A 12,154-nucleotide genomic window follows, 5' to 3' on the forward strand; every position below is an offset into this window, starting at 1 on the left:
GCATAGATCAGCACACAAAGTTGATTCTTATATAATAAATAAGAAGTGTAAGTAGAGAATACAACGATACTCCTATTCAGAATGTCTTAACTAATATTAAAAAAAATGTACATCTTCATCAGCTTCCTTCTCGCTAAACGTTACACAAATTCTAGAGTATGATGAAAAAGTAGAATTTTCTACACACAATAGAAAAAATTAATAATAAAATGAGCCGTGCATGAGTTTATGGTTTGTGGAGAGTAGGGTTTACATTTATATACTGTCATACTAATGCTATTATTATAGACTAATGGTAAGTGGGCTGGTCGGCTGAGTCAAGTAGATATAATGGGGGGGATTTTGTTTTGGGCTAGATAGAAAAGTAGTGTAAAACACAATAATCAAATCAATTCAATTGTGCTTTTTTTTTTTTTTAGCGGGTAATTGGTTCGATGGCGTAAATACCATATCCGTACCGCCACGAACCGGTTTATTAAAATCAAAATCATACTCGCCCCATTGCATCGTTGGTTCGATTTTTTTCGCCCCATTCAATTCGATTAACCGTGATTTTCGATTTTGACCGTTCAAATTGCCATCCCTATCCATTATTTTAGTAAGAATGAAATGAATTTTTGAATAGTGTATTCATGAGAAATATCTAATTAAAAAATAAAAAAAAATTTGGATTTATATATAATATTATTTTATTATAGAATATGTGATTGAAATGATGTCAAAATACTGTTTAAAAAAAATATATTTTTTTAAAAATTGAGAATCGAACAGGGGCTAAATTTGAAGGATGAGAGTACCATGTAACCACACTAATCAAGAAATTTTTTTAATTTTTATGGAGAATTTTTAACACAATTTATTAACTAAGATTCTCGACAATCAATTGCCCACTTCGTAAATATTTATAAATATTTATCCCCAAATGATTGTTTTCAAGAATTTATTCTTCTCTTATTTTCATTGTTAACTTTCTTAAATTTATCAGACAGGTAGATGACAGTACAAGTTTTGAAATAAAATCAAACGACTCCCTCCGACACATATACAAGGCTTGCTTACGAGGCAAAGAATTACTTTCGATCATTGTTGTAGAAGGTCTATCAAGGCAAGAGTCCGAGTGCCATCCAGGACTGTGTACGGGTGAAAGAGAGATTCAGTGAGCTAGAAGTATGAGTCAAAAAGGTTTTATTGAAAGTAGAAATTTGCAACTTTTGATGGTAAAATATAGTTCCACATACTATGAGTTGTCTGAAAATGGCAAGAATACAGAACAACAAATAGATGGCAATTCAAATCAATCATGTTAGTACAAGATTACAGATGAAGTATATTTACAGTAAAGGGCAATGTCGGATTGTCAACAACGAGATCATCAACATAAGCAATTTGAACACCAGCTTGGGCAGATCAACGATGATATAGCAGATGACTAACTCGGGCAAATCAAGAACAGAGCAGCTCGACCAGTCTTCCTCGGCTTTGAACCGTTGTTTCACTCCCGCCCCAATCACACGTGAGAAATAAACCTGCCTTGTTTTGTGCTCTGCCTGGCGGGAGGTTTACAGAGTTCATATTTGTATCACTTGCACATCATGCAGTTCAAACTTACATTATCTCACGAAAAAGCATCAATATAGCGAGAGTCTAAAGCAAAATCTTCCACTTTTGATGACGAAAATATAACCTGCAGAACTTTATATATATCTTCTGTCTCGGGGTGTGATTCATCGGCTACCAAAAACTCGTGAAACTTACCCTCCACCTCTATCAAGCTAGAACCTGGATTTTTCTTCACCCCTTTCTCTCTCATCATACTTCTGACCATACTTACATCGTCCCATTTCCTCTTTTTTGCACATAGACTGGCTAGGAGGGCGTAAATGCCACTATCGTTGGGATCCAGGATTATAAGATTTTCTGCTGCTATCTTCCCCAACTCAATATTTCCATGTATCCTACACCCACTCAGAAGGCCACCCCAGACAGCTTTATCTGGTTCCATAGGCATTGTTTTTATCAATTGGTAAGCTTCTTCCAAGATCCCAACCCTACTGAGTAAATCAGTCATGCAAGCATAATGTTCGACTCCGGGCTTTAATCCAAATCGGCTCATGTCTGTAAAATATTCCCAACCCATCTTGACTAATCCACCATGGGCACAAGCCGACAGGACACCAACCAATGTGATCTCATCCGGCTTAAATCCAACATTAATCATCTGTTCAAACAGATGAAGAGCCTTATGTGCATGACCATGAGAAGCATAAGCTACTATAATTGAGTTATAGGACACTAAATCTTTCTTCGGCATTTCATCAAATATCTCTCTAGCGGCACGAATATTCCCACATTTTGCATACATATCAACAAATGCATTCCCTAGTATTATGCTAAGCTTGACTAATTGTTGCTTAATATAGTAATCGTAAATCCTTAGCCCTAGATTCATACGACCAGATTGAGCACACGCAGAGAGGGCACACACCAAAGTACTCTCCATCGGAACCAAACCGTTGTTCTCCATTTGAAGAAAAAGTTCCAAAGCTTCATTAGGTCTACTATTCTGGGAATAACCTGCAATCATTGCATTCCAAGCAACCACATTCTTCCTAGGCATTTCATCGAATAACTTCCTAGCCAAATCAACTTCCTCAATCTTCGCATACCCGTTTATCATACTAGTCCACGAAAACACATCTTTCACTTCCATTTTATCAAAAATCTCTCCAGCTTTGGCCAAGGACCCACATTTCACATACATATCCAACATAGAATTCATCAAATTCAAACTAAATCTCACTCCTTTCCTCTCTGCAAACTCGTGTACTCTCTCCCCCAAACTCAAATCCCCCTTTAAGGCGCATGCGCTAAAGACTGCCACCATCGTTACCTCATTGGGTTCAACACCACTTTCACACATTTTATCAAACATCTTCAAAGCCTCATCAACCAAATCATTTTTCACATATCCATCAATCATACTAGTCCAAGAAACAACATCTCTTACTTCAGTTTCATAAAAGATTCTCATGGCTTCGCCTAATTTATGACTCTCGCTATAGAAATGCATGAGCCCATTTCTCACAATCACCTCCCCTACACATCCCACTTTCCAAATCCTACAATACAATGATTCTCCCACTCTAATATCTTCCAAGCCCTCACAACTTTTCAGCCCAAAAACATAACTTCTTTTATCCATTTCCACCCTTTCTTTAACCATTCTAACAAAATACTCAAAACCCATTTCAAAAAACTGATGTTTAACACAGCCCCTTATCATGGTATTCCAAATATACACATTTGGTTCTAGAATCTGACCAAATAGCACATTTGCATAGCTCAAGCTCCCATTTTCATCCATGGAATAAAAAGACAGTAGCCTGCTGATTGGAAAGAGATGGAAAACGAGGCCAGTGCGGGTAATGTGGGCTTGGATTTGTTTTGCTTGGGACATGGAGTTGCAGGACTCTATGAGGAGGAGAGTAGGGTGTGTAATTATAAGATTTGGGTTGGGATTTGAATTCCATTTCTTGGAGTTTGACGAAAAGTTCTTGCCAATTTGAAAGATTAATGGGATTCTACGTGAAGGAGACGAAATCGAAATGTATCTTAGTAGTGTAGTACGAAGTTTCATTTGAAGACCAAAAATGTATGTCGTGTGATACGGGCCAAGGGGCTTATTCGTAGAAGAAGCTGCTTCTGTCTGACATTTTTCTTTTATTATTCTTTTCTTTCTTTCTTTTTCTTTTATTTTATTTATTCTTTTTTTGACGGCCCCATCTGTTTAATAATTTTTAATTTTCTATCTTTTCATTTTTTTTTTTGTAATTGTTATTGTTATTTTTATGATTTTTGATAAAAGAAAAAATTATCCACCTGATTAATTTAAAAACCGACCTCCATGTGCAGGAACTTGGTTCACTGGGACCTCACATGCTCCTCACTGTTTGGGATTGGGCCCCACATGTATATTTTTTTTTAAAAATTATGGGGCCCACTCCCACCTCGTTCTCATATGACAAGGCCTGTACGTGTGTCATTTTTCTCAATATAATACCTGTTTTGAAAGGAAACTAGGTAAAAGAAATAATTTCCTCTCTACAAACAGTTAAGTAGCAAAATGCTAAAACAAGTTCGAAGCTCAAGTATCAAAGTTTTAATCAAAGTATAAAAACTCCAAAGAATGGAAACTTTCTTGAAAACATTTTATGTATGATTAAGCCCCGTTTGAGCCATATTATTGTAAAAAAGAGAATGAAAAATATAATCATTATGAACTTCACACAAGAAATAAAAAAATCAAATATAGTGATTTGATGTGATAAATAACGATTATATTTTTCATTTTAATGAAGGCTTAAATAGAGCCTAAATAAAAGTCTTTTTGTTTTTTCTTTCCCAGAAAACAATAAAGGATTGGTTGAGCCACATTATTTTTGAAAAAATACATTCTTCAATAGTGATTTGACATCATTTCAATCACACATTCTTTAATAAAATAATATTACACGCAAATCTAAAACTTTTTTTTATTTTTTAACTACACATTTCTCATTAATATAACATAAATAATGCATTTTTTCTTAAAATGTGGCTCAAACAAGGGCTACTAAAGAAAAGAAGAAGAAGAGAGTATGAGCTTGAAACATGTTTTCAATTTTAGAATGACAAACTACGAGCATCATTTTCAACCTTCATCTCCATTTGCAATTCTATCAACAATATATTTTTCACCTCAGACTTGCATTAATATGTTGTTATGGTCCTTATTCATAGTTTCGTACAAAAACACATTAAAAGTGACTTGAAAATACAAATTTATGTTCAAATAAGTATACAAACAAAAATAAATTAATAAAAGTAAGCCAACCAGTTATACATAACAAATATTATATACATAAGACGAAGTTTATGTATACAGCATCCAATTCCTTAAACTGACAAAGTATTCCTTCACAATGAAATAATATATTTACAAAGATCTCTTCACCTTAAGACCTGCATTAATATGTTGATATGGTCCTTATCCAGAGTTTCGTATAGAAAATCCGTTAAAAGTGACTTGAAAATACAAATTTATGTTCAAATAAATATACAAACAAAATTAAATTAATAAAAGCAAGCCTCTATAAAGAAAAATAAAACAAAATATTGTATACAGACGACAAAGTTCAAATATATAGCATCTAATTCCTTACAATGACAAAGTATTCCTTAACAATGAAATAATATATTTACAAAGACAAGAAGCACATTTTGCATATGTACAGACATATTTACACCAAGCACCATCAGTTCATTACTGTCTTCTTCTATTTTTTTTCCCCCCTTGCACTTTCAAATTTTGCCCACTATCCCAAGCAATATACAACACATCAGCTCCTATCATTCTGAAAACTAACTGAGATAAGTCCATCCCAGCCATGTTAGGAGAGTTATTTCCTATTAGCAAATTCCCGGCTATACAATATCATAATATTGCTATACATTATTTGATCTTTTTGATATTCTTCTTTTTTCTTTTCCTTTTTTAACCATTTTTTTTTTAAGTTTAAGAGATACATAATAACTATAAACAACACGATGAATCCGAATTAGAATGTAGCAGGACCAGAAGACCAAATCCCATGAGGTTTTCATCGAAACGTTAGTTGTTCTGAAGAGAGGAGACCCACTGCTCCATATGCTTCTTGTTTTCTGAAAATGAGATTGAAAAATCATGAAATATATAATATAAATACAATGGAAAACCTGAAACAATAATATTTTAGATTGTTCTACGTTCATTTAAATCGATGTAAGCTACCAAACAATTAGAAAAGGTATCTGAAACTCGACCAAGCAGAAAATAGTATTTGTATAGTTTACAACCAGAAAACGGTAGGAAGAAGACTTTCATTTATAAGCAATAACACAAAGAAGAGTATGCCAAGTCAGTTTACAATTTCCATGTTCTAGTTACCTTCTCGCACTGAGGCGAGGGAGAAGAAGATAATTTTTCCCCTTTCCTTTTATTTTTTTCTTTTTTATTTTGGTTTTTTATTCAAGTTTTTTTTACTTATTTATGTAAAAAAATATAAAGTTATCATTTTGTCCTTTCATAGTTGATTAAAATGTGGTTAAAATTCAATTTTTTGGTCAACTAACAAAAATATAGATGGAATCCGGCCGTTGGGGGCCTTGGGGCTTCATCCGCAACGTTTTGAAAAGTTTGGGGTGATAAATGCAACAAATGAAAGGTTAGGAAAAGTCTGTAATCTTTTAAAAGGTTTGGGATCTCAGCTACAATTATCCCTAAAATTAATAAAACCATGAAAACTGAACTAACAACTACTTAAACTGAATCAAAACATAAACTACTAACTAGTTCTATCTATCCTCAAAATCAAGCCAAATCAAAGCTTGAGCCTTGGAATGGTCATTGGCTCGTTTCTCACGAACTTTCAAATGGTTTCTGCCATTTCTCGCCGTCGGATCATATGTCATGATATCAGTTGATTATTGGGTGAGAAAGAAGAAAAGAAACCAGATGATTATATTTTAAGACATAGGGCCACTGAATCACAATCCAGTCTTTATCTCTAAAAGGGTTATTTGCAGATTATCCAAACCATGGCATATTTAGCATATTTGGAAACTGCAGTGGAGCTTTAGCATTTAGCCATAAAAGAAAGGTTGACAAACTGTAATAGTTATAAACACAAAATGTAGCACCAGGCGAAAAGAACGAGGAACCTACTTCTGAATCATAAACACATTCTATCAACTATCATAAAGAACTAAAATCCGATTCATTTGAATGCCTACAACTATATCCACAAATTGCAGTGTAATGGAAGAAGAAACTGTGAGAAATTTTGTCATTATTCTGTCACACCGGACAAAGAACACTCCCTCCCTATTGATATTCAGGGAACAATATTTTTAGTGAAAACTTGCGGGACCCCGAGAATATGGTCAATCCTGCCTCTTATAAATGATCCCCAAGTTCCTTTGATAACATTTTGCACTTCAAATGACCTTTCTGCTTAGTTACAGTGTCTTTTCAATCCTTGAATATTATCACAAATGATCCAGATGAAGAAAATTATAAATTTGAGCAATTGAATTTAAGCTCAACCTACTTGATGCATACTTTTTGAAATTTAACTCGGAACAATAAATCATTTAACTACCCACCTTTCACTTAGGAGGTGCTATAGAACTCTTCGAGTGTAACTAAACTTGATTCTGAAGCAGTGTCAGTACTGGTAACTCAAATTTATCATGAAGTTTAAATAAAATAAAATAAAATAAAACTGCATTTATGTTGTGTTAGAAAGAAGAGATATCATGTTGCATCCATTTTGCTTATCACTCACACACAAAAAAACTAACACTCGAGATGTACGTTTAAGACAAAAAGCTTTAAATAATGTTCCTAGTCCCATGAAAGAAGCAGTACCCGTGGCATGCCTGGATTCTTGCTTTAGACAACTTGCATGACTTTAAGCATCCAGTTGAATGATTTTCCTTTACAGGTAATGATTTATTCAATTACACCAAGAGGTAATGAAAGACTGTACACACAAGTCAATTACAAAACCACTATTATTGTTTCCCTCTCCTGGCCTTTTATGTTGTTACTGTTCTTAACCTCATAAGAAAAGCAGCAAATAAAGGCAGTACCTAGCAGTGAAGTCGGTATAGATTTTTCAAGCTTATAAGGCGGTCAAACATCATTTTTGAACTCACATTCATTAGTTATCACAACTTTTATCTACTTTTTAACCCAAAGTCAGTACTTAAAAGCTTAGCCAAGCAAGCAATTAGCCCTGGAATACGATCTTTATGTTTTGAGTGTTATTTTAATTAGTTTCAGGTGGTTGTTTTCCATTTTTAGTTTAGGTGGATGGTAATTTCCTATCAAATGAGGACTGCCCATGTCATTTTAGAAATCTTTCAGGCTTTTCGGCTCAGTCCTATTGAGTGGTGTATGGAAGGATAAAACAGAGGATTCAAGAGTTTCACTTAAATTCTTCGCTAGTCCAACCTAAAGAACATGTTTCAAGGTTAGATTGCTGCCCTTCGGTTTATTATTCCAACATAGTCCACTTTCCCCCTCTCGTTTTATAACCCTTATTGGGGCCTTTTCCTCCTCTACAAGATTCTGCCGTCCATCTTCTTTCACCTGTTCAATCTTGCACTCTAGTAGCACAAATTTGGTAAACTCAAGGAGCTTATTGCTCTCCTTTTTTCCCCTCCAAATTCCAGGTTCATTATTGAGAATTTCTACCTTCTTCAACTCTTTACCATTTTCATCAGTTTATCCTTCGTGAAGACTTGTATCAAGAATTTTAAACATAGGCGTCTCCTTTGTATTTTACATCTAATTTTTTTGTTTAAGATTTTTATATCAGACAAGAAGCAAAATATGAACCACTCAACCAAAGGCAATTCAAATATCCAACTCATGTGCATACAAATATTGTACACTAGACTATTTCCTTGGTTTCTTCCTTGTTGGCTTTCCTAATTTATTGGTAGCCACTTCTAAAAACAAATTATTTAATTTTAATGAGTAGTTCCTTACCAACGAGAGTTGAATACATATAATATGATGAGTGAAGCTACAGGTACTTTACAGGTCTTGCCAGGCAAGAAATAAGTGGGGGCGGGCCCACAATTTTTTAAAAATACATGTGGGGCCAGCCTCCAAACAGTGAGGGGCTTGTAAGGCCCCTTGTGAAACCTGCACCTGTACGTGCAGGTTTTTCCTAATATGATCATATTTAGCCCCCGTTTGACAATAATTATTTGTAAAAAAGATAATGTTTTGAATAGTGATTTTTGGAAGGATTTGCGATCAAAAGTGGAGAAAAGTTTTGGGTTTACGTACATAATATTTTATTGTGTGAATATGTGGTTGAAAATAAGTATGTGGAAAAAAGAGTTTTCAAATAATGGTCATCAAACAAACAGGAGCTTAGTATATTACGAATCTAATGCCAATGGATAAAAACTCAAAATCAAATTTATCGAGCGCATCCATTGTGATGAAATGGAAGGAGCAGAAAAGAATTAAAACAAACAAACATTAATTTAAAGCAATGGGAATAAGATTTTCAGAGATTGACTCTTACCAGAAGCATTTATATCTGAAATTTTCCCAATTGTGTCTATAAACACATCCTTGGAGTTATCTACCAGATCCTTTTGATCGTGACCATAGCAACGAACCAACACTGCAAAACTATCATCAACAGTATCATCAGTTTTGAAGCCAGGGCCATGGGGCTCCAACCATCCAACTGACCAATCTGAACCATCAGAATCAGACGCTGAAAGACATCCTCCATCTGACGGCACAAGAACTACATCATATTCCTTGTCAATTCTTCGCTCCTCTCGACTCTGCCATTTTTTCTTAACCCGTCCAGATGAGGAACCAATAGCTTTCCTATGAACCACCGGGAATTTCACTTTGTCCATTTCCCACAAACCCGAATCAGGCGAGGAATTCAATGGAGATCCGTCTGAGATGTTAGGTTCCTGTTGCTTCCCACTCCACAACCACCATGAAAGATGGGTTAGTGCTAAAGCCATACCTCAATCTGAACCTTTCACGCCCGAATATTTTAGGATTTATGGCCGATACATTCAAAACTGTAACAATATGCACAAAATATTCAATATACCTCAGAAGCCTGAAAATGAAGATTCAGTGTATCATTATTTCTTGATTTTAGAAAATCTACAATTAATAAGAATAACTAGATTGACATCAAACCTACAGCCAATATGAAAAGTGAATATTTATATATTAATGAAAAAAAAATGAGAAAAAGGGAAAAAATGACAGCTAAGTCCACAACATATCAAGTTTGAATCAAAGTAAATGACAGCCATGAAATCAGAAACAAAAGGTCAAAAAGAATAGAATACCATATACTTGACCAGGAATATTCCAGTTTTACAACAGAGTATTTACAAATTAAAAACCACTCAACAAAATTCTAACAAAGCAACATCATTAAGAAAAAATTATTTTCATAATTCCACGTCCAGCCAAAACCTTATTTGCGGGGATAGATTTACTAATTGGGCAAATTCAAAATACCAGTTCTTCAAAGTAATATATGTTCAATCCTCGATGATATGCTACCTAAGCATAAATAACTGTACGGGTTGATTTATATAAGCATTTGTTCATTAGTGTAATCTGAAAAATAATTTTTTAAGTTCATTCTTAGGCTTCAAAAGCTTCCAAGAAATCAATCGAAAAAGGGAGTGCACCTTTCGAAAGGAAATCAGATGAAAAGAGATTTGGGGTTTTCTAGCTTTATTGGATCTTGAAGAATTATGAATCTATAGCTAGACAACAAGAATTTCCAAGAGACGACAAAGAGGGAACAAGGATATATTCTTGTACGTTTCTGAAAACGTGTGCAATTATTATTATTTCAAGGAAAAATTGCAGCTGAGGTACCAAACCTTTCGTTTATTAGCAGACTTTATCCAAACCTTTCATTTGTGCCACTGGAGGTATCAAACTTTTCAAAAATTCGCACCCGAAGTCCAAATGGATGGAAACCGTCCATTTGACTGTTAGTTGACCAAAAAAAGTAAATTTGACCTATTTTGACCAAATTGAAATGGATAAAATGGTAAATTGATAATTAAAATATTAAATAAATTGAAAAAAAAAATCAAGAAAAAATCAAAAATTTAAGAAAAGAAATTAACCCACCCCATTTGCACCCCACTCCACCCCACCATCTTTGTCCCTAAACCAACCATCAGCACCTCCACCTCCCCATTAAGCGCCTCTCCAACCTCTCCCTTTCTGCCACCACTCCAAAGAAAACCCCACTTATCTCTGCATCGATGGAATGGGGCATCTGAAAAAGTCTGAAATTATCCCATTGCGCCACTTTCAGGAATTTAGGCTCCAGACCGTTGATGGGTTTGAGCCCAATCAGAGACTTTCGATTGAGGAATTGTTTAAGGAAGGGGATTTGTTTGATGTTTCTGGTACCACCATTGGAAAGGGATTTCAAGGTACCAATATATATATATTGAAAATTTTCTAAAGTACCGCAATGTAAATGAAACAATTAAAGCTATTTCCTAACAATTACTGAACTTTCAATTTTTTTTTGGAATATTTGCTTTCAAAATTGTTTTCATTTAATATTGTAATTATCAAGTTACCATTTTACTCATTCCAATTTGGTCAAAATAGGTCAAATTTACTTTTTTGATCAACTAACGGTCAAATGGACGGTTTCCATCCATTTGGACTTCGGGTGCGGATTTTTGAAAGGTTTGGTACTTTCAGTGGTACATATGAAAGGTTTGGACAAAGTCTGCTAGTAACTAAAAAATTTGGTACCTCGACTGCAATTTTCCCTTATTTCAATTTCAATTTCAACACTAGGATCCTAGAATTTACAAGTACGGATTGATTGATAAAATAGGGAGATTGGTTTAATAAAGCTAAAAAAAACCCTCAATAATAATTTTTAGTCAAAGGCTTTTGGTTGAAGAGCCTAAAATCTATTTTACTGTTTGATTCTTGATAGGGATGAAAATTAGATTATTAACCAATTTTAATAAAAATTGATAAAGTGTATGATTAAAAAGATATGAGTCTCATGGAATATGTGGTAAAATGAGTCAGCATTTGATTATTAATATTTTTTTTTTTATGAAAATTGTGTTTCTCACCAAAATTCTTACTTTTATATTGTTTGATTGTCATTTTTCTATGAAAAATATTTTTCTACTTTTGGTTACGTGATCATATTTTCTTGAAAATCAAGGAAGATATTTTCTTGGAGAGTAGGATTTTATTTTTCGAAAATTCTCTCTCACTTACTCACAAATAAAAATCGGACAAGCATAATATTTTATAAGTTCAAAATTAAATCAATCAAATACATTTAATTGACAAATTCCATGTAAATAAGTTTTAGACAATTAAATTACTTAAAATTTATTTTCTTTCCATTCAAATTTCATGCTTGCAATCAAACGCAACCTAAGTTTTTAACTTTTACTTTGATAAAAATCTAAAATTTAAACCCTATCAAATATATGTTGGGAAATTTTACGTCAATTCTCTTTATTTTTATTTACCCCTATGAACTTTTTTTTTTTTTTGGTTCAA

General features: G+C 33.9%; 2 protein-coding genes across 3 annotated transcripts; both read right to left on the reverse strand.

Annotated features, from left to right (window-relative positions):
- Window positions 1-1,170: 1,170 nt before the first annotated feature.
- Window positions 1,171-3,682, reverse strand: LOC111387357 (pentatricopeptide repeat-containing protein At2g22410, mitochondrial-like). Its single transcript, XM_023011913.1, has one exon. The coding sequence runs from the start codon at window positions 3,635-3,637 to the stop codon at window positions 1,616-1,618; it is 2,022 nt and encodes a 673-aa protein (XP_022867681.1). The 5' UTR covers window positions 3,638-3,682; the 3' UTR covers window positions 1,171-1,615.
- A 1,477-nt stretch (window positions 3,683-5,159) lies between these two features.
- LOC111387360 lies at window positions 5,160-10,393 on the reverse strand. Of its 2 annotated transcripts, none has more exons than XM_023011916.1 (3): window positions 10,279-10,393; window positions 9,126-9,648; window positions 5,160-5,700 (listed from the first exon to the last, which is right to left on the reverse strand). In XM_023011916.1, exons 2-3 carry the CDS (start codon window positions 9,586-9,588, stop codon window positions 5,651-5,653), a joined length of 513 nt encoding a protein of 170 aa, XP_022867684.1. In that variant the 5' UTR covers window positions 9,589-9,648; window positions 10,279-10,393; the 3' UTR covers window positions 5,160-5,650. The 2 variants fall into 2 exon arrangements, with proteins under 2 accessions (XP_022867684.1, XP_022867683.1); XM_023011915.1 differs by having other exon boundaries at window positions 9,126-9,689.
- Window positions 10,394-12,154: the final 1,761 nt, after the last annotated feature.

The sequence above is a fragment of the Olea europaea genome, unplaced genomic scaffold (genome assembly GCF_002742605.1).
Source record: "Olea europaea var. sylvestris unplaced genomic scaffold, O_europaea_v1 scaffold399, whole genome shotgun sequence".
Taxonomy (NCBI): domain Eukaryota; kingdom Viridiplantae; phylum Streptophyta; class Magnoliopsida; order Lamiales; family Oleaceae; genus Olea; species Olea europaea.

What these genes read in the sequence shown, in the direction of transcription:
- LOC111387360 (XM_023011916.1), bottom strand. Translation starts at nt 9,588, where the DNA reads ATGGCTTTAGCACTAACCCATCTTTCATGGTGGTTGTGGAGTGGGAAG. An exon ending in TTCAGATATAAATGCTTCTG is followed by an intron (nt 5,701 to 9,125) that starts GTAAGAGTCAAT and finishes TCTCATTTTCAG; the next exon opens with AAAACAAGAAGCATATGGAG.
- LOC111387357 (XM_023011913.1), bottom strand. Translation starts at nt 3,637, where the DNA reads ATGAAACTTCGTACTACACTACTAAGATACATTTCGATTTCGTCTCCT.